This window comes from Psammomys obesus, unplaced genomic scaffold (assembly GCF_907164565.1).
Source record: "Psammomys obesus unplaced genomic scaffold, mPsaObe1.curated_primary_1811, whole genome shotgun sequence".
NCBI lineage: Eukaryota > Metazoa > Chordata > Mammalia > Rodentia > Muridae > Psammomys > Psammomys obesus.
Genome location: NW_026596046.1, coordinates 35,447,000 through 35,466,856, shown reverse-complemented (window position 1 = coordinate 35,466,856; position 19,857 = coordinate 35,447,000). Strand labels below are relative to the sequence as shown.

General features: G+C 44.9%; 1 protein-coding gene across 4 annotated transcripts in view; it reads right to left on the bottom strand.

Moving 5' to 3' along the window:
- Nucleotides 1-2,277: 2,277 nt before the first annotated feature.
- Fam168a (family with sequence similarity 168 member A) overlaps nucleotides 2,278-19,857 on the bottom strand; it is a 120,523-nt gene continuing 102,943 nt past the window's right edge. For all 4 annotated transcript variants that reach the window (XM_055623185.1, XM_055623188.1, XM_055623186.1 and 1 more), the window contains 5 exons: nucleotides 17,883-18,008; nucleotides 11,492-11,634; nucleotides 9,482-9,656; nucleotides 8,183-8,313; nucleotides 2,278-7,618 (listed from right to left, as the gene is read on the bottom strand). In XM_055623185.1, coding sequence (XP_055479160.1) covers nucleotides 8,201-8,313; nucleotides 9,482-9,656; nucleotides 11,492-11,634; nucleotides 17,883-18,008 — 557 coding nt within the window. In that variant the 3' untranslated portion in view covers nucleotides 2,278-7,618; nucleotides 8,183-8,200. The remainder of the gene's footprint in view (nucleotides 7,619-8,182; nucleotides 8,314-9,481; nucleotides 9,657-11,491; nucleotides 11,635-17,882; nucleotides 18,009-19,857) is intronic.

Here is a 19,857-nt window from a genome sequence, read left to right as displayed (position 1 = left end):
AGGGAAGAGCAGGTATTGGAGTCCAATCTCTAGCACTCTGCCCGTTACCAGACAATAGCCCTGCCATTGTGATCTAGAGATGAGCCTAAGATGATCCATCCTATCCCAGATAAGGTGCCCTCTCCTCCCTTCACCAGGTCCACAATGGATCATAGAATGGAAGGCTGGGAGGATGTCAAGAGGCAGAGTGAGGCTTAGTGTACCAATTTCCAGTTCCCACTGCAGCATGGGCCAAGGTATGTCCACTGGAACAGCAGGTTGCCTCTGTGTATCTTCACCCCATGGAGGGTTTTAGTGATTCTTGTTGGGGATGGAACTCAGAGCCTTACCCAAGCTAAGCAGGCCCAGTGTCTCTGCGTTCCACTCCTGCCCTTGTAAAGTTTTCAAACATTATTGAACCTAATACAACCGTGTTGAGTAAACATAGGGGCACACACCTAATCACTTTTGGCCAGTTTTTTTCAACAGTTGAACATTGAGTCTTTGGCCTATTAGCTGTGGAACATGAACTGTGAGGGCCAGGCCCTGGGAAAGAAAACTAGTTGGATGCCTAAGCCTGTGGCAGTTTGAAATGAGAATGATCCCCTTAAGGCTCATTTATTTGAATGCTTAGTCCCCAGTTGGTGCAACTGTTTCAAAATTAGGAGGGGAGCAGGCTTTGAGGTTCCAAAAGCCCATGCTTTGGAGGGGGTGGTGGCACACACCTTTAATCCCAGCACTTGGGAGGCAGAGGCAGACAGATCTCAACCTGGTCTACAAATCAAGTTCCAAGAGAGCCAGGGCTACACAGAGAAACCCTGTCTCAAAAAGCCATGCCATTTCCAGGTAGCTCCTGTGCACATGTTTTCCGTCTTTCAGGTAAGAATATGCTGCAGTGGTGATTACGGATTCATCCTCTGAAACTTTTAAGTCCCAATAAACTCTTCTGTAAGTTGCCTTGGTTACGGTACCTTCACAATAGAAAAGTAATTAAGACAAAGCCTGAGCAACATTGGCAGTGGTATCACACTGAAGGGAACAGGACATCCAAATGTACAGGAGGGAAAAAAGAGTCCATAATGACTGGTTTGTATGAGGCCCTGTGAACTTGTAACAAGTCCTGGAATAAGCCACCAAGACCCCCTTGGTTTCCTATCTGATGCTCCCTCACTACTTTGAGGAGAGGAGACTACATCCTTTAAGAAAATGTCTGAGATGGGCCTGGATTCTAGAACCAGAAAAAGTATGATTTCCAACTTCAATGTTACAATGTCCTTCCCTCCTTAACTCCCCTCTCACGTTGGACAAGTAGCAGAACTTCCCTCACAGCAAGGCATGAGGACCTCAAAGGTCAACGAGCAAGAAGTGAATAGTAAGAACCAGCCATAAGACACTCAAAAAATGGCAGGGTTTTTGTTACTGCTTTTCCTTTTTTCTTTCTTTTTGATGCTAGGGGTCTCTCCCACACAGGTACCACTGAGCCATAATAGATGTTCACTCTTTACTAGCTTCCCTGGATTTTGTCTGGTCCAGGTGCTAAACCTGCCACTTCACAGCTCCCATCCACTGTGCCCCATCGCAGTCTAGAGAAGACACAGAACTCAGAATTGCTTGTTTTCTTTTTTGAGACTCATATATAAATGTGTGTATGAATTTTATGTGTATGAATGCCTGCATGTAAGTGCACCAACCACGTGAGGGCCTGGTGCCCCCAGAGACCAGAAGGTGGCATGTGTTCCTCTGGAACTGGAGTTATGGATGGTTGTGAACTACTGTGGGTCCTGGGACTCAAACCCTGGCCCTTTGTGAGAGCAGCCTGTGCTCTAACCACTGAGCATCTCCACATCCTTTGAGACACAGCCTTCAAGTTGCAATCCTACCCCACTTCCAGAGTACTGGGGTACCAGGTGTGTACTCAGAACAGGTAAAAAAAGCTTAGAATTCCCTGGGGGAGAAGGGCAGGGACTCACTGGCTGGAGGTTGTCTGTGCCTCCCTCACCCAAGAACCACTTTTTGTTGTTAGTTTTTCTTTTGGGAAACTTTTTTTTAATAGTTGAATGTTCTACAGCTTACAGTAAATATCATAGTTACAAACTCTTGGCTTCAACCTTTCAAAGTGATCACTATCTGATCTTCAAAACAAAACAAAACCCAAAGGAATCCAAAACAACAAAACCAGATTTACACTTCATACACACAAGCGTGGCCACAGAGCTTTCTAATCTAACACTCCAGGCTGTGTTTTGGAAACACCTATAAATTATTTGATGAAACTACTTGGAAGACACCGGTCAAAGGTTTATTATTATAATTATTATTATTTTTAATGTTTTTATTTGTTTTTAAAATGTGAGTTCCAATAAAATTTAAAAATTAGATTCCAACCTGTAGGTTAAAATGAATTAAAAAATACAAAATCATACACAACGCTCTCTTCACAGGGATGTTACATGCCATGAGAACAAGCTTCTCTGTCATGTGATATGAAAGGGATGCAGATGCCTTGAAGACAGGAAGGGGACAGGCCCTGGGCCTTCAAAGATCAAAGACAACTCCAAGGTGCAGGAGGCCTAGCCTTGCATCACCCTGTAAGGAGCTTGGTTCACAAGCCAGTAGATCTGGCTGACCTGAGGTCTCTGGGCCAGTCCTATTCTTCATTGAATCTGACTTTCATGCATGAGGAGGATGGCTGGAACCTGGAGGATGACTGAGATGGGGTCAAGGACAGAGGATGCTAGCCCAAAGCCGATTCCTGTGGGCTGCTGCTATCTGCAAAGCTGTCTTACCTGTTCTCGTGGGAAAGAAAATTATCCCTCAGACTGGAATGGATAAAAGGACACACTGCCCACAGCAGGGATACCTAAGGACTACTGATGTAGCAGCCACAGAGAAGCAAGTGCTTCTTTGTCTTCTATGTTCCTCTTTGGCTCTGTGGCAACCAGTTTTAACTCCTATGTTCTTGGCTGGCCTTCTGGCTGGCATCAACAGTATATAAATTAGGAAATACCCACAGGAGAAACTGACGGAGTGGAACCTAAATCTGGCTCAGGCAAGTTTGGCCATGAAATATTTAAGCTGACCTACTGGGATTTTGAAGGCCGAGTCCTGGAACCACATAATGCCAGATTTCAGGAGTGTTTTTTCTAGGAGAGGGAATGGGAGTAGGAAAAGGACAAGCCTTGCTGCCAGCCTGGCATATCCACAAAGTCTGCCTAGAGGCTCGGGTGTTGTCTGACCAGTGAGTCTGGCTAAGTTTCTTCCACTGATATGCTCCCCTTTGTCCACTTCAATCCAGAGTACCCTTCTCTAATCTCTCAAGCTTGGGAGGCCACACACTCAGCAGTGATACGGTTAACACAAGATGGAAAGGCAGACCTAGTGAGTCACACATGGCACGACAAGTGATCCAGCCAGAATGCTATGAAGGCCAGAGCCCATACATAGCAGGGGCAAGATATTTGATACGCAGGGAACTAAGCCTGGTTCAGCCAATCCCTAGTTTGATGTGTCATGTCTGCACAATAAGGATGCCAGAACTTGGTGACCAAGGAGCTGGTCCTATCTGTATGCTTCCCATGACTCATTTCTGAAGCCTATTTAGAACAGAGCATCAAGCCTTCTAAAAAAACACCCCTAGGTTTCAAACTTGGAACAATCCGGATGGCCAGAAAGCACTGAGATACATGGGATGCAAGTTAGTCTCTCTAGGACCTGGTTCTCACTGGTGTACAAGCAAGCCTGGGACTCTAGTCTAGACATGCTTTCAGCAGTTCAGGTTTATGCCATGTCCTTTTGAAGTACTTTGATGGATCTGGACAGGAGTGTACAGGCTTCCCAGAAGCAAGCCTCTTAGTTGAAAGATGGATGATACTGATTGATACTGTCCTCAATTATTTTCAGTACTGGACAGTGTCACTTTCAATGTTTTGAGTTAGATCTGTTGTGGCAACTTCTCATCTGTGCTACCAGGTGGATCTACCTCTGGGTCCCCAATGCCTATCACAGGTCTTGACCTAAAACAGAAATTCTCACAGTTCTGCTTAGCTGATAGATGGGAGCTCCCCACGTCTCCATAGACTCTTCTTCTGTGTGGGGTAGCAGGCAGCCCTTTCCTTCTTCAAGCAAGTTTACACTCAGGAGACCCAGGAGGGAGCAGGAAGAGCAAAAGATCAAGAGTTCAAATCTTGGCTCTTTCACTCATGAGTTATGTGTCCTTTGGCAAGTCTCTTACCCCGTAATAGCATCATGATGCACAGCCCTGCTCCACTTTTTAGAGGTTTTGGCAATCAGTGTCAAACAAAGTACTTTACATACAAAAAGGTCTGGACAGATAGATGTGTGTCCCTGATGAACACTCAGGGAGGAGGGTATGCCCTTTCAGGCATTGCTGGGATAACAAGAAGGAAAAGGTGTTTTATCTCATAGGAAGAAAAGTAGGGTTTTTGTTTTGTTTGTTTCTTTTAAGCATGCCAAGAGACTTTGAGGTTCTCACTCACTGGGAGTAGTCCAGTTTCCAGATTTCCTGGCCCCGGGCAGATGAAGATGATTAAATGGTGACAAGAGAGGCTGGTGAACAGAGCCACCTCTCTCCCAGTTCTGTACTGGGGAGAGGCAGGAGTGTGGACATGGTATAGTGTACGGTGATACCAGTGTGGGAGCTCATGATGTCATGTGCACAACCCTTACCCTAAGGCGAAGAGATCCTTCCAGCTCTGGTCTCATATACCTTGACCACTGGGCCATCCAGAATATTTAGATGATACTTAGAGTTCCCCTGCCAGCTACCTATGACCTTGCCAGAAGCTGTGTTCACCTAACCCGGGGCACACACAACCCTGTGCTCTGGGCCTCAGTCCTTCTGCTCCTTAAGCTTGGCTAGACTTGTGGATCTCTGTCAATAGGGTGAGGTCAGCTGACCTGGGGCTCTTGCGCTCCTCAGACTACAGCATGTCAACACTTAGTTTTCACCTTGGGGCCTTTCTGATCTTGAATCACAGACTAGGGTTAAAGTAGGGTGCAGAGCATAGACGCGTCAGAACGAGTCTGTGTGCGAATCAGGCTTGAGGAGAACAGGGCCAGGAGGGGATTCCTTACCAGAAAAATCCCTGTACTTTTCTGAGCCTTGGATTCTCTATGAGTAGATAACAGGCACCCACACAAACAGTGAGGGGCACAGACAGCCTTTACTTACTGGTGTGGAAAGAACAAATGTTAAGAGGCCATTCCCAGGTCTCTTTTCTCCACCAGGTCATCTGGAGACCACAGGATTTAGGAAGCTGCCAGGACTGTAGCATACAGCTCACTTTGGGCCATTTCATTTCCTTTTAGAATCTCTTTCCTCACTTGTCAAGTGGGTGGAATAACTGACCCTGTTGTTTGTTGTCTGGGCCAGTACATTAAAGGTTGTGAAGTGCTTTGACATCCATGAAGCACCTGACACATGCAAATGTATCCTATAAGTATTACCACCGTTATTAGTTTGGCATTTTTTTTCAAGCATGATCTCTAGCAACCCTCACCCACCTCTACAAAACCACAGAGGGCAGGAAGAGTCATTGTAAAAGCAGATTGACACTGGAAAACTTTGTTTTAAACTGAAACCTTGTCAGCACCCCAGAACAGATGAGCTTTTTCTTCCTGGTCCTGAAGTTCCTGGAAGACCAGAAAAGTAGGAGCCCTAACTTCTGGCTCTCTGATACAGATGCTGATGAACTCTGACCTCCCCGGAACAATCAGACTGTTTCTGAGGTCATCCAAGTTAAGGGTTTCCATTTTTTCTTCCTTTAGTGGAACAAGGGAAATAGGAAGGTGATGTCCAAGTTCACATGAATTTAAAATGAAAATAGTTCAAGTTTCAAATGTTGCCAGTGATCCAATTTCACACAGTAAGATATTCCTGTTCCACCCAGTGAGGCTACCGGCTCTGCTAGCTGGGAACAGAAGGGTGGCTGGCCAATCCATTTCCTGGCCGGAACTAGGAAGGACCTCTTTGTTGCAGGGATCCCTCTTCTTTGCCCAGATGTGGTTGTGTCTGCTTGGCCTCATCCTTGTCCTTCTCTTTTGGTGGCTCCCATTCTTCCTCTCTTCTTGGGATAAAGGGCTACTATCCTAAGGGCACAGCCTCTCCTTCAAGCCAGTCCACCTGCTCCTTTTTCTGGAGGTGGAGTCAGGTTCGGGATGAACATTACAGGTGTCTTCACAGGTTTTCCAAATGTAATTTCTGTTCCTGCCATCTGCCCTATGTGGCCTCTGCCTAGGCTTCAACCTTCACCTTTGGAGTCCATGAAGGAAAATAGCAGAAACAAGCCCAGAGGTCATTCCAGAGCTCACCAGATGTGGGCACTGCTGACTTAATTTTTACAAACCAAGCCGACCCATTCCTAGCAAAATCTCTGTAGGTAAAATGCCAGTAGGTAGGAAGGCTGCATTTAATGCTAATTTACTATGAGGTTCAGAGAAGTCCTTTTCACTTCTCTGGGCCTCAGTTTCCTCATCTGTCAAATAGGGGAATGGATGAGATGATGAATGCTAAGGTCCCTTTAGTTCCATGAGTATGAAATGATTATTGCTATTGTTTTTCCTTCACTAATCCTGACCTTCAGAACTGCCAGCGCCCACCTGGAATGTGGTTCCTTCACTTTGGCCGTAAAATGGCACAAGGTAACCAAGAGCCTGGCCTGCCTGCCAGCCCCACAGACAGACACGTGCACCTGGCACTGGGAAGGGCAGAAGGGCAAGGGAAAAATGCCACTAGTTCCCACTCTCATTAGGAGGACGCTCCTTCAGAGTGGGTACATGAGGCTGAGGGTGGGATTATGCAGACACCTGGCCTTCTGAAGCCTCTGGATGCTGGGATCCCACCACCATGCAAACTGTTTGGCAGGTCTGAGATCAAAGCATCTCTGGAGGAAGTGCCAGGTCAGTTAACATCACTGTGCAAATCCAAAGGTCCAGGCCCAGCAATGTGGCCAGAGACCTTCCAAATGAGAGCCGAGCACCCTCCTGCGCTGTCTTTTCTCTACCTCCCCAGTATCTCCCCTCCCTCCACCCTTCCCCAAAGTCTCTGCTCTCCCAGGTAAGAAGCCTGGGGACACGAAGCTGCTGATAACATTGCTACATAACCAGGTGGGTTTGTTCTTGGTCTCTTGTGATGGTTCTCAGAAGATATTTCTTTGTATTTGAACTAATCTTGCCTTAGAAAATGACAATCTAACAGAGATGTGGCCTTTTCAACAGCTCCAAGTTCCTACCCCAGACCTTAGGGCCACATCTGTTAAATTTAGCCTTCAGGTGAACCACCACAATAAACCTCACTCTCCGCTTGCTAACAGACCGGGATCCCAGGGATAGGATGCTTAGGGAAGGAAAGAAGTGCAGAGAGGACTGGGCCTGGTTAGGTAGGGAGAGGGGCTAGGGCCAGAGGGCAGTGGCTAAGAGGGAGGCACGAGGGGAAGGCTCCTAGGAGATTAGAAAAAGCAGCTTTTACAAAAACCAAAAATAAAAATCAAAACCATTAAAGATGCATAAAGTGACCCTTGCACTTCCGTTGTCTCTTCTTGCAAATAGAGGTGGTGCTGCTAGGGGACTGCTCCAGCACCGGTGTAAGACTCGAGTAGTTGCATACAATGTGACTCCAGATCTGGGAGAGGAAGGGACACCATTAGAGAGTTACACCCCACAGGATGCTTGAGAAATCACTGCCCTCTGTTTCCCTAGCCTGGGATCCCTAAAATGGAGCCTTCCATGCCTTCCCAGGGGAGCAGCAGGCTCTCTGTCCATGGAAATTATGTTGGGCTCCGGAGGACAGTGAGGGAGCTGGGGCCAGGGTCCCTCCTAGGCTTCAATAAGAGCTGGCATATGATATAGCTAAGATTTCATTAGAAGAACTGAGCCTCCAGAAGACCTCATAAGAACACAGAATTCAATAGAAGAGGACAAGAGTTAAAGCCCCAGCTCAATTTTAATTGGCTGAGTGATTTTGATCTACACATTGATCTAAAAAATAGAGGTAAAGATCAGAGCTACCATGAGCACTGTAACATCTGTAAAGTGATAGATATTATCAAAAGTGACGTAAAGAACCTGGAGCAGGTAACAAGTGATGACTGTTGCCTGCTTCTACGACACCAAACTCAAGGCAGGCCTTTTGAGGCAGTTCCTGCATGCGTCCCCTCCCTTCCCCCTTATCTCTGGCCCTACTCACTTGGATGGGCTGCAGGCTTTACCAGTGCGGGGGCACATAGCTGTACGCAGGGGTTCCTTGGGCCCTGTACGTGGGCATGGAGACAGGGTGCGCTCCAATTGCAGTATGCTGGGGTGTGGTCAGCAGGGTACCTAAACATTGAGAGAGGAGAGGAAACCTGAGGAGGTTGTAAGCTGGGTACAGGGATGGAGAGGAGGAAAGCAGTCTTTTGTATGGCTCTCTTCCTGTCTATGTCCCTATCAACCTGGACGGCCTGGTGAGCACGCCAGTCTTTCTTCCACCTTGCCAGGCTTCTGCTCTTTAGGGTGCTGGAAGACAGAATTATTACTCTTAGAAACTCCTCCCCCTTTTCTCTGCATGCTTCTCTTATTGCACATACCCTGAGTAGTAGCTTAGCTTTCCTGGTTCTATCTTCTATCTACACTCACCTATGTGTTCAAGGCAGCATCAGGTCTTCCCTAAGGCCTGACACTAAGGCAAGTACCTAGCAGTTGCTTTTATACTGAGCAGCCATGTACCCTCTCTCTTCCTCCAGATGGCAGCAGTTGGTTCTTTAAAACTTGGGTATCTGTCAGGTAGTCTCAACCCTCTAGTCTTCATGCCCATCATGGAATGCCCATGTTTCTAAGGCTATAATTCCCACCTTTATCCCCAAGGTTCCTTAAGGGCAGGACTTATCACCAGAAAGGGTCTACAGGGACTCCTGTTTCTCTCAGCTCTTACAATTAATTATGGGAACAGCCGTTAGGCTCCTGCTAATTAACAGAGTGCCTGTGTGCCCCTTCCAGGACCCCTGCTGCTACCAGAGGTCTACTGTCAACATCTCTCCCCTAACCTAGACTACTCTCCTGATCCAGCCTACAGCTAGAATGTTCAAACCCAACCCCATCTCTTCCTACTGAAAGCTATGTTAACTCCTTCACCTGAAAGCATTCACGCCTTTCCACAGTCATGCCCTCAGCAGTGGCCAGCCAACCTTAAACCTTCCCATCCTGTTAGGTACCACCTTAATCTTCTGCTTGTACTTCCCTTCCCACTTTCACCTCTCTGCTTAGCCTCCATCCAACCATTACTCAGGGCCTCAAGCAATATGCCCATTTTGTGTGTAATCTTTCTTATCCCTTCGAATAATTTACTCTAAACTTCTAAAGTTTAGAGCGCCTCTTGTTGGCTTCCTGGAAAGCCACCCGCCCTGGCCCTGGATTTCTCATGCTGGGCTGCAACCAGTTCCATGACTGCTCTCCAGTGTGAGGAACCCTGAAAGACAGCAAGAGATGCACTGGCAGATGCTGCCCTTACCTGCTGACATTGCCATGGTGGTGCCTGCCACCATGCCCATGGCCACACCGTTGGTCCTGGGGGCAGCAACAGGAGCTGGGTAGATGGCAGAGGGAATGCTGTTGGGCTGGACAACCGTGGTATGGTGGATGACATGGGGCTGGGCGGCATACACGGGCTGTGTGTAGTAGGCTCCCTGGGAAAAGAGGCTAAGGTCACATGGGTTCTTGGAAAGGTCAGGAAACATGAGGAAAGGAGACAGTGGACGGGGAGCTGCTTTTCCCAGGCTTTACGCAACTGGGCAAGAGAAGCTCTAGCCTAGAGACATAAGGCTGGGGCTTTGCTTTGTCTTACTTTGCAAACTGTGGTCAGTTCAGTACCGTGGCTCAGCTTGGTCTGAAAAATAAGGCCCTCTCCATTCCATCTTGCTGCACGCCTAGGGTTGCTATGAAGAATTACTGAGTAAGAGATTTTCCTCTTTAGCCCTGGTGTTAACATTTAAAAAACTTAAAAATTTGATTCTAAGGTACTACCATAAGCTACCCCTAATTTAGTAGTAAGGACCATAGTTTCTCAGCATGGGGACACTAGAGCACTGTCACACAGGTGGAAGAATTACTAATGGCATTCACACAATGGTACGAATGTTGTCAGTTTATGTTCATTCTGTCGTCATTGGGTGGCATTTTCCAAGAGGTCTCTTCCTAGAGCCCCTTACCAAAAGTGAGGATGGATACAGTGATCTGAAGTGAGTCCCACTTCTCAGATCACGTGGCTATTTCCTGGTGCTACATTTCATGGGCCTGCTGAGCCCTCAGGGCGGACACAAGCATATAAGATTAATCCAGAAATTCTCTAATCTTAATATTAATAGTAAATTAAAAAGAGCCTTACTGTAACCTAACAGTGAGCACAGGCTAAGATACTATGCCATACTTGGAGAAAAGCTGATTCAAGCCTCCTGTCCTCTCTGTTTACTTACTTATTTTCCAGGCAGGCTAGTCTTGAATTCACTATGTAACGGAGGATGACCTTGAACTTCCCAATACTGGGATTAGACACACATATTGCCATGCCCCAGTTTTGCAGTATACTTTCAGACATAGCCAGTTTTAAAAATGTTTTATATTAATTGTTTAAACGTGTGCACATGTGTGTTCTGCCTGTATATATGTCTCTGTACCATTAGCGTGGAGGCCAGAAGAGGGCATTGTGTTCACTGAAAATAGAGTTATAGATGGCTGTGAGCCACAATGTGGGGGCTGGGAATCAAACCCAGGTCCTCTGCAAGAACAGTTAAGTGTCCTTAACCACTGAACCATCTCTCCAGCACCAACAGAGCTATTTTTTTTGATTCCCCAGACACGGTTTCTGTGTAGCCCTGGATGTCCTGGGACTTACTCCATAAACTAGGCTGGCCAGACTCAGAGATTGGCCTGCCTCTGCCACCCAGTGCTGAGAGCGCATGTGCCACCAGTGCCCACCAACACTGCTAGATCTCACCTCAAAAAGTGCTTTCCTAGTCACTACACCTCTTAAGTGCCACTTCAGAAGAATGGCCGTGTTAGAGCCTCATACAGTTCTTGTAAATGGGGCCAACAGGCACATTAAAGAACCACTCACCTCAGGTCACAGAGGGCATTTATTCTTTCCTACTTTGTTCACAGATTTTATCAAGGGAGGTGTGAGATTTAGATATGTGACAGCACAGCCCGACCCCGTGACCCCGCCACTGTGTGACCTCTGACAAGCCTTTCTCCTCTACAGACTCAGCTTCCCCACTTGTTCAACAAAACACTTGTGCTAGATGATTTCTAATGGTCCTCTGGCATTTGGGGCTCTGTTAACCTAAATGACTTCATGTTTCACCCTTTGGGAGTGAAGCAAAGTAGGCAGTCTTGCAGGAATATTGCTTTAGCGACACTATAGTGTCGCTGGCCAGACCCATGAACCCTCTTTTCTCTTCTTCATCCCATGCCACCCCATCCTGACTGGAGGCTCCTGCAGAAGAGGTTCTCCATGTGTACCTACCTGGGCATACAGATTCTGCTGGGGATAGGCACTTCTGATTGGATACATGGCCGTCTGATAGGGGTTGGGTGATGGGGAGTAAGGGGGCGGAGCAGTATTACTCTGGGTCGGTGGGACCTTGTATGGTGTCCCTGCAGTATATCCTGTACCAAGGCAATAAAAAAGACCTCTAGTTAGTTGGCAGAACAGCATTGCTTGAAAGCAGCAGGTTCCAGTGGCAATTTCTCAAACAAGAATTGGTTGACTCCAACTAGAAACATAGATGAGGACAGACAAGAGACCCCTCAGAACCCTGGCCCCAGGCAGCTCCCTCAGTCCTGGTGCTCATGGCTATAAGCATGATTTGGGTATCTTTTAGTTCTCTGGGTTTCAGGGGTCTTATTCAAAAAAGCTAGAACCAAACAGACTCTCTGGGGCCCTTTCAGCTGGCAGACAGGTTCCTGGGGTTCTTAGTTGCTTGTGTGAAAAGACAAGTAAACACTTCCTCAACTCAACTCACCTCTTTTTTATTGCTATGTTCTCATCCTGGTTCCTCAACTCAACTCACCTCTTTTTTATTGCTATGTTCTCATCCTGGTTCCTCAGTTAGTATTTCAGGAAATCTTTTGTTGGTTTTATCTTTCTCTGCCTTGTTTCCCCCATTCTGTCCTAACCCCTTCATTTTTTAGTCAGGGTCTCATTATGAAGACCAAGCTGGTTTACATGTACATCTTGAGTGACCCCTCCCCCCTTATCTACCATTTATAGGCTCCATCAATCACAGTCCTCTTCACCAAGTTTGAAGGCAAAAAACAAAACAAAAAAACAAAAACAAAATACCACTCCATGGGCTGGAGAGATGGCTCAGCGGGTAAATGCACTGGCTGCTCATCCAGAGTTCCTGAGTTCAATTCCCAGCAATCACATGGTGGCTTACAACCGTCTATAACGGGATCTGATGCCCTCTTCTGTCACGAAGGAATACTTGTAAATCGAGTACTCATATGTATAAATAAATGAATATTTAAAAGAAAACAAAACAAAATACCACTGCAACAACCTTATCTTCTAGGATGTTGAAAACTTTGCTCTGTAGGGCTGTCCTTTTACTTCTTTCCTGTGGCTTAGAGAAGGGTCACCTCTCCTCAAACACCTGAAATTGGGGATCAGAGGGACGCACACTGACCTAGAGCCCAGGCTTTGTCCTTATCTCAGAAACGAGGACAGAAGTGGGCCTCGGAAGTTAGACCTGGAACCACTGACCACGGCTATCACATTGCTGCCTTGGAGTCACCTTGAGTAAGATCTTATGTTTATAGAATAACTTGACAGAGATCAGCAAGACTGTGTTCTTAAGAATCACCACATGGAATTACCCTATGGAATCTGGTGATCTTCAAGGACCCATTATCTCCTTTACACAGAAAATCTAGAGGTTGAACGAGACAGGTCTTTTTAGGAACCTCTACAGACTCTTCTATGGGGATCTTAGTTGTGGAGCCCCGAGTGGGGAGACATTGCCTTTCCCCCTTCTACCTTTGTTGCATCTGGCTGCTATCCCTGGACTTTTCTGGCCTTTAGCTCTGGCCCATAAGACACTTACCGAGGACCCTGTTAGCTCCACAGAGCTTTTTCTACAAAAAGGGGCAGAAATAAGGATGGTGTAGAGCAGAGCAGGCCTTTGTTGGAAGAGAAGAGATGTGGGCATAGGTCTGGCTTTCCTCCAATCTTGGGTAAACAATGCCAACCTCTAGACCTTATTTTAAGGAGGGGAAAAGAGAAGTCTTTACTAGTAGTGAAAGTGGTGAATTTCTGAGATAGGATATACACAAGACTTTACTTTTCAAATTTATTTTAGCATAGAATGTGTAAAGGGTTTTCTACATTTGAGGCATGCACTCTACCACTGGGCTATATCCCTAGCCCACTTTTTAAATCTTTTAATATTCTTCTTATTATTATTATCTTATAATTATCTTATTATTATTCTTTATTATTTATACAGCATTCTGCCTGCCTGTGTGCCTGAGCACCGGAAGAGGGCACCAGATTTCACTATAGATGGTTGTGAGCCACCATGTGGTTGCTAGGAATTGAACTCAGAATCTTTGGAAGAACAGCCAGTGTCCTTAACTTCTGAGCCATCTCTCCAGTCCCCTCTTTTTAATCTTATTTCGAAATAGGATCTTATTAAATTACCCAGACTCACTTTGAATTCACTTTGTGACTCAGTCTAGCTTCAAACTTTCAATATTCCCACTCCAACCTTCCCCGGAGCTAGGATCCTAGGCTTGTGCCAAACATAAGGCTGGACAACTTGTTCAGCCACAATGTTAGTTACAGAGTGTGTATGACCCTTCAGATGCCTAAAGTATCTATTATCTGGTTCTCTACAGGAAAGTTTACAGATCCTTAATTTAAAGGTAAAAAACAAGATGTGAGGGTGCTGAGGATGTAGCTTTAGTGGTAGAACCTTGACAAAACGATGTGTTTGATCTCCCAAAAACCAAAAGCCTCTACAAAGAGATCTCTACAAAGAGATGTGGAGGATCCTGCCAGAATTTAGTGTCTTTTCTATAAAGAACACCATGGATCAGAAGCCACCTACCTCCAAATGCACTAACTACAGAGCAATGGTTACAATCAGCATGGGGGCTAACTGAATGAATGATGGGTCCATATAGATTAGCTATTACTTTCTCTCTCCGTGCATAGAGACAGCGGGAAGCTTTCACTCCTGAGGTTTACAAGCACAGACTGCTCTTAAAAACTAGAAGAGGCAAGAGCTAGGCTGTGACTATGGTCTGTTCAACCTGGAACACAAACTCCAGGGCTCTTAAGATTCTAAAATTTTACAATTCTTTAACAAGCCAGCAATACAGGTGGCTTTCTTTTATGTGACTAGAGAAGATGCTCTGGAATCTCTAGCTTTCCCAGGGAAGGTGCACCACCCCATCTAAGCCGCAAAAGCAATCTTATTACAAAGTATCAGGGCTGTCTTCCCTCTGCAGAGAATCAAAAGGTTCTAGGAAACTGCGGTAGATTTTGTTTTCCACATCTAAGAATAACCTTGTAGGAGAATGTTCCCCCTCTTCATGTTAAGAAACAAGGCACACACACTCAGAATACAAATCAGTATGAAATACCAGCCAAAGAAAGGCTGGCTATAGCCTGTTTTGTATCTCTAGAAGTTTGGGATGGGAAGCAGAACTGCAGATTGGGAGGAGATCTCTAAAATGAGAACTTGAGAGATGGGAGATGCTAAACAAAGAGTGACCACACACAGAAGCACGCTGTAAACACAGTGCATCTCAAGATTGCCATCAGGGACAGGAGGCTTACATTCAACCTGCTCTCTCTCTTTCAGAGAAAAAAAACCTGTAACTTAGAAATGCAGCACATTTTCCAAAATTGTACAGCATATCTGTAATCATATAGCTGGCTCCAGAGTTCAGAGCTGATGCTGCCCTAGACAGAGCTGTTTCTGAGGTAAATGCCTCTACAGTACAGTCTTGGGCATCTGGTGTACTGGCCTTTGTATCCCCATTTCTCTAAAGGCAGAGTCATGAGACAAAGGACTTCTATCACTAGAAATGGCAACTCTGCCTTATAAAGAGGTCTGTTTATGATGCCTGCCTGTTGTCTGTCTCAGGCTCCCAGCTATAGTTTCAGGCTCTATCAAATAGGAGAATGTAAACAGACTGTGTGCATTAGCAAGATAAAACCTTTGTAGCCTTCTTTCAACTCTGCTTCACTGTCATAAATCTTTTTCAGTTTTAGAGCCCCCACTACCTACAAAGACATGGATCTTCACATCCAGGATACCTTTTACACTAATTGGTTTATTGATCTTCAGATTTATACATCTAGACAAAGTCCGGACAAAACAAGACTGTATGTCTGAATCTTGCCTTGATCTCTATGTCTCCTTGTTGGCAGTTAAATAAGGCACTGAATAAGTAGAAGGGATACCTAGTTATGGACCGGCTTTAGCAAGTATTGGTTAAATTGGTGTGAACTTGTCAAAGTACCTTGAGTGTGTACTGTGGTACTAAAAGCAATAAAAACTGAATGTTTGGAGGAGCCTGCATGAGTCAGTGAGTCAATCCAAAATCCATTTTAAAAAATTACATCCATTCATACATTACTTGCTAGAAAGAAAGTGATACATTTTGGTCCTATGTAGAAACTTGACAGCCTTTCTAGGAAGGGAGAGCAAGATGTGACTACTGAACATTTCTGTGGGACTTCTGGAAGATTTCATCACAGACGGTAAGGCACTCAAGATTGCCTGGCTATAGGAATGGCTACCTCAGGAAGGAATGAGGCCCTTATTTTTACAGATATGTGAGCAAAGCCATGAAGGCTAGGTTACTGATTAAGGCAGCCAGAGAGGGAGAATTTTGTGTTAAGGATATAGGTATACAGCTCCAGAGGAAGAGAATCTGGAGTCCAATAGATATCAAGGACTTTAAAAGTGGCCTAATCCAATGCCACCGTTTTACAGTTCAAGACCAAAACATAGCCACAAATTATCCAAAGTTATATAGAATCAAGTCTAGAGTCCTCTATCTTCTACTCCAGGCCTCTTTCTGCTGCACGGTAGCAACTTTATTCATCTATATTTGTAAAATATGTACAAATCAATTTACATTATATAATTTACATATGTTCATTCATTTCTATGTGAGGCACCTGGAAAAACTCCTTATGGCTGTTGTTCCTCTCATTAGTCTTTTTTTAGATCTAGTCTCACTGTGTAGCTCAGACTGAAGTTGTGATTCTCTTGCTTCAACCTCCTGAGTACTGGGATTACAGATGCTGAACTACAACGCCCACCTCATTTGTCTTTTGAAAGGGTAAAACCAACCTCATGAAGAATCATGAATGGAATCCTGGCTTTTTCCAGCTGTGCTGACATATTAATTACACAGCACTGGGCATAGTACCTTTTTGAAACTCTGCTTTCAAAGTGGAATGAAAATAATTTTGATTGAACGAGGGGCTGATTCTGAAAGTTAGTAGATGTTGACAGGTGAGGATAATGACAACAGAGAGAAAAATGACATTTTGTTGTTGTTTGTTTGTTTGTTTTTTAAAGACAAAGGCTTACTATGTAGCTTTGTCAGCCTAGAAATCACTATGTACATCAAACTCACAGGGGCCTGTCTCTGCCTCCTGAGTGCTCGGATTAAAGGTATGGGCCACCATGCATAGCTTTAAAAATAAATAAATAAACAAACAAACAAACAAATAAATAAATAAGTTCTTATTTTATGTGTATGAATTTGCCAGTGTGTGCATATGTGCCCCACATTTGTACCTAATACACAAAGATGTCAAAAGACGGCACTAGGTCACATGGAACTAGTTCCAGGCGATTGTGAACTGCCATGGAGGTGCTGGGAATTGAACACAGGTCTTCTGGAAAGAGCAGCCAAGTGTTCTTTACTGCTGAGCCATCTCTCTAGCTCCATTACTGGATATTTACACTTGATCTCAACCAAAAGGTTGAGAAGCAATGACATTGGATATTTGAAAGAAAAGAAAACAAATTCAATGAATTTTCTTAGCCTACCTAGTAGGAGACTTTCTACAACATCCTGCTAAAGGCTTGTCCAGGTCCTGCTGGCATAAATTCAGAAACCAGCACTCCTCATATCTAAAGCCAACCATTCCCATGCAGGACAGCTGCCACAGGCACAAGTTTTTCCACTTAGTAATTTCTAAATGGTAGTCCTTAATGGAATCATTTGTGGTACTAATCAGCTATAAAGGTGACAATATCAGTTATTCCACTGATCCTCAAGGTGAATGACCAATCTAGCCGGGGCTTCTGTCTACATGATACCATGTCCCCATAGTATAGCTTACAAGAACTAGGGTAGTTGTTTCTTACCCAAAGGACAGTTTTCTTCCCCAGAGGAATACTGAGCCATATCTGGAGACATGTTTGGACTTTGTTACTGACATCTAACAGGGAGACACTATAGATGCTACTAAACATCCTACCACACACAGGAAAGAATTTATCTGGCTAAGATGCTGATAGTGCTAAGGTCAAGAAACCCAGTGGATGGTAAAAGCTCTCTCTGTTCAAAGATACACAAGGCCTTCAAATGCCCCCTGGTCCTTTCCCCTAAAATGCAGGAACAGTTTCTCATAGTTCCAAGTTCGTGGCCCAGGAGTGTACCTCCCTCACTGTGGTGGTATCCTACAGCTGAAGGCATGATTACAGGTGATCAGCTTTCTTGAATGACTAAGGCAAATATTCTTGCATGAGCAGGAGAACCTCTTAAAACAGTGTTTATATTTAAAATGTCATTTTAAAAATTCCCTTTCCTTTCTTGCTAACAAAAAAATCAGTCCCAACCAAGGGGAACAAGGAAAGGAGAAGACAGGCTGTATTTACTGAAAGCCGCAGAGGATGCTTGGTAAGTTCGGTTCTCGGTTCCGGTGTCCACGGGGAGGTGGAAGGTGCCTTCAGTGCCACAGGAGGATGAGTTCTGTGGCCAGGCCTGTTTCATCAGCAGAGTGGCTTAAGGGAAGACACAAGAATGGCATTAGGCAGAAATAAGAAGTGGGCACCACCAATTACAGACACAAAAGCAAGGGTCTTGCGCTAGACAGAAACATAACTCAAGGAGCCTGCTCAGACACACAGAATGATTCAGCCTTTTTGAGATGGGATAGTGGGTTGGAAGGAGTGCTGAAGTGAGCTTCCAAATGAGTTAAATCCAAGGAAACCTACACTTAAATCCTGACACTCAGGATTTTCCTACCTATGATTAAAACCATGAAGATGCCCATAAATATCATCATCTTCCATATCACCATCTGGTCTAAGACTATGGTATAGTCCTCTACTACTTTCTCATCCACATGAAGCAACTTGGAGGTCTGACAGTGTATTGGGCCAAATTAACTTAGTCTTTTAAAAAAATTCCCTCTGGTCGAGATCTTATCTGAAGGTATGATTAACAAGTTGTGAGTTGCTTCTAAAGAGAAACTAACAAGCACTACCACTTTACACGAGCCTCACAGGGACAGCATCACCTCTAATGGACTAAGCTGTGCAGCCTAAAGGCCTGGGCACTGTGGCTGTACTATTAGCTATGTAACGGGGCACTCCTTGCCAACTCCTGCTGCATACCAGCCATGGCCAGGTAGACATACTTCTTGCATATGCCTGAATATCTCCTAATAGGTGGTACTGAATGCTTCAGCTGAGACAGCTCCTCATGAGTTAGATATGACCCTTTGGCCATTATGAGCTAGGTAGGCATATGTTACAGAAATTAGTTTGAGATTTGTAGAGACTTTCCAGGTAGCTCAACGCTCAGCTTGAGAAATTTCATTAAGTGTTCTAGCAGTGGGGAATGATTAAAAAAACTTACCGTCATGGTATCCTGAGGGGAAGGAGAGAGGAAAGAAGAAGGGAAGGAGGAGAACGAAAGAGAGAGGGAGAGAGAAAGAGAGAGGGAAAGAAAAGAGAAAACTATCCTTTCAAACATCAGAGATGACACATTTTTGATCCACATTTCTATTTAAAGTTTAAAAAAAGGTTTAATTTTTTATTTATAGTACCTTTTCCATTCTAATAAGATATTGGGAGTCTTGGACAAAGTGTTTTAAAGTATATTAACAGGAAGCAGGGCTGGACTGGCAGTAATCAGATGAACCTGAAGTATTTTATTAATGGGGTAAGGTCAGACAGGGAAACATAAGAAGAAAGTATGCTGGTCCTATTGATTCCTACAGGGTTTGCTACCTCCAGAGAGATTCTACAATACCTTTGCTGCCTGATTTACAACTAACATTTGCATTCCTTCTATCACAGAATTATAATGGCTAGAGAAGGTTGTGGATTCTGCTGTTTTTTTTTCTGAACTAGAATCAGAACGTAGCTCCATAGGCTGACGCTGCTTGCATTAATGGCCCGCAATATATACAGCAAATGCTGAGAAATGAGAAGGAAATCATGGGCAGGAAAGTGACACTAAAGGGAGAATCTGGCAAGAGAATTGGAGACGGCACAACTCCATGTAGAGCCCAGAGCCCTTGCTAGACAGCCAGACACAGGTGTGTATGCTCTGCAGAAGAAGGGAATCTGCTTTAAGTAAATGTGTTGGGTGTCTTTCTCCAGAGGGTGGGATGCTAATATGAAGGGAATTAATAAAGGATCCAATTAGTGTCAAAAAAAAAAAATCTCATCACAATGTCTCCAAATTCAGGCACTGACATTCAGTGTGGCTGATGGCCACAACCATCCCCAAACAACTCCCTGCTGTGTCAAATAGGTAGCTCTGAGAAGTCGAATAGAGCAATTCCATGCTCTAAGAGCTCGGTGGGCCTCTGCCAAGGACCAAGATGTCTAAATTTGGCCA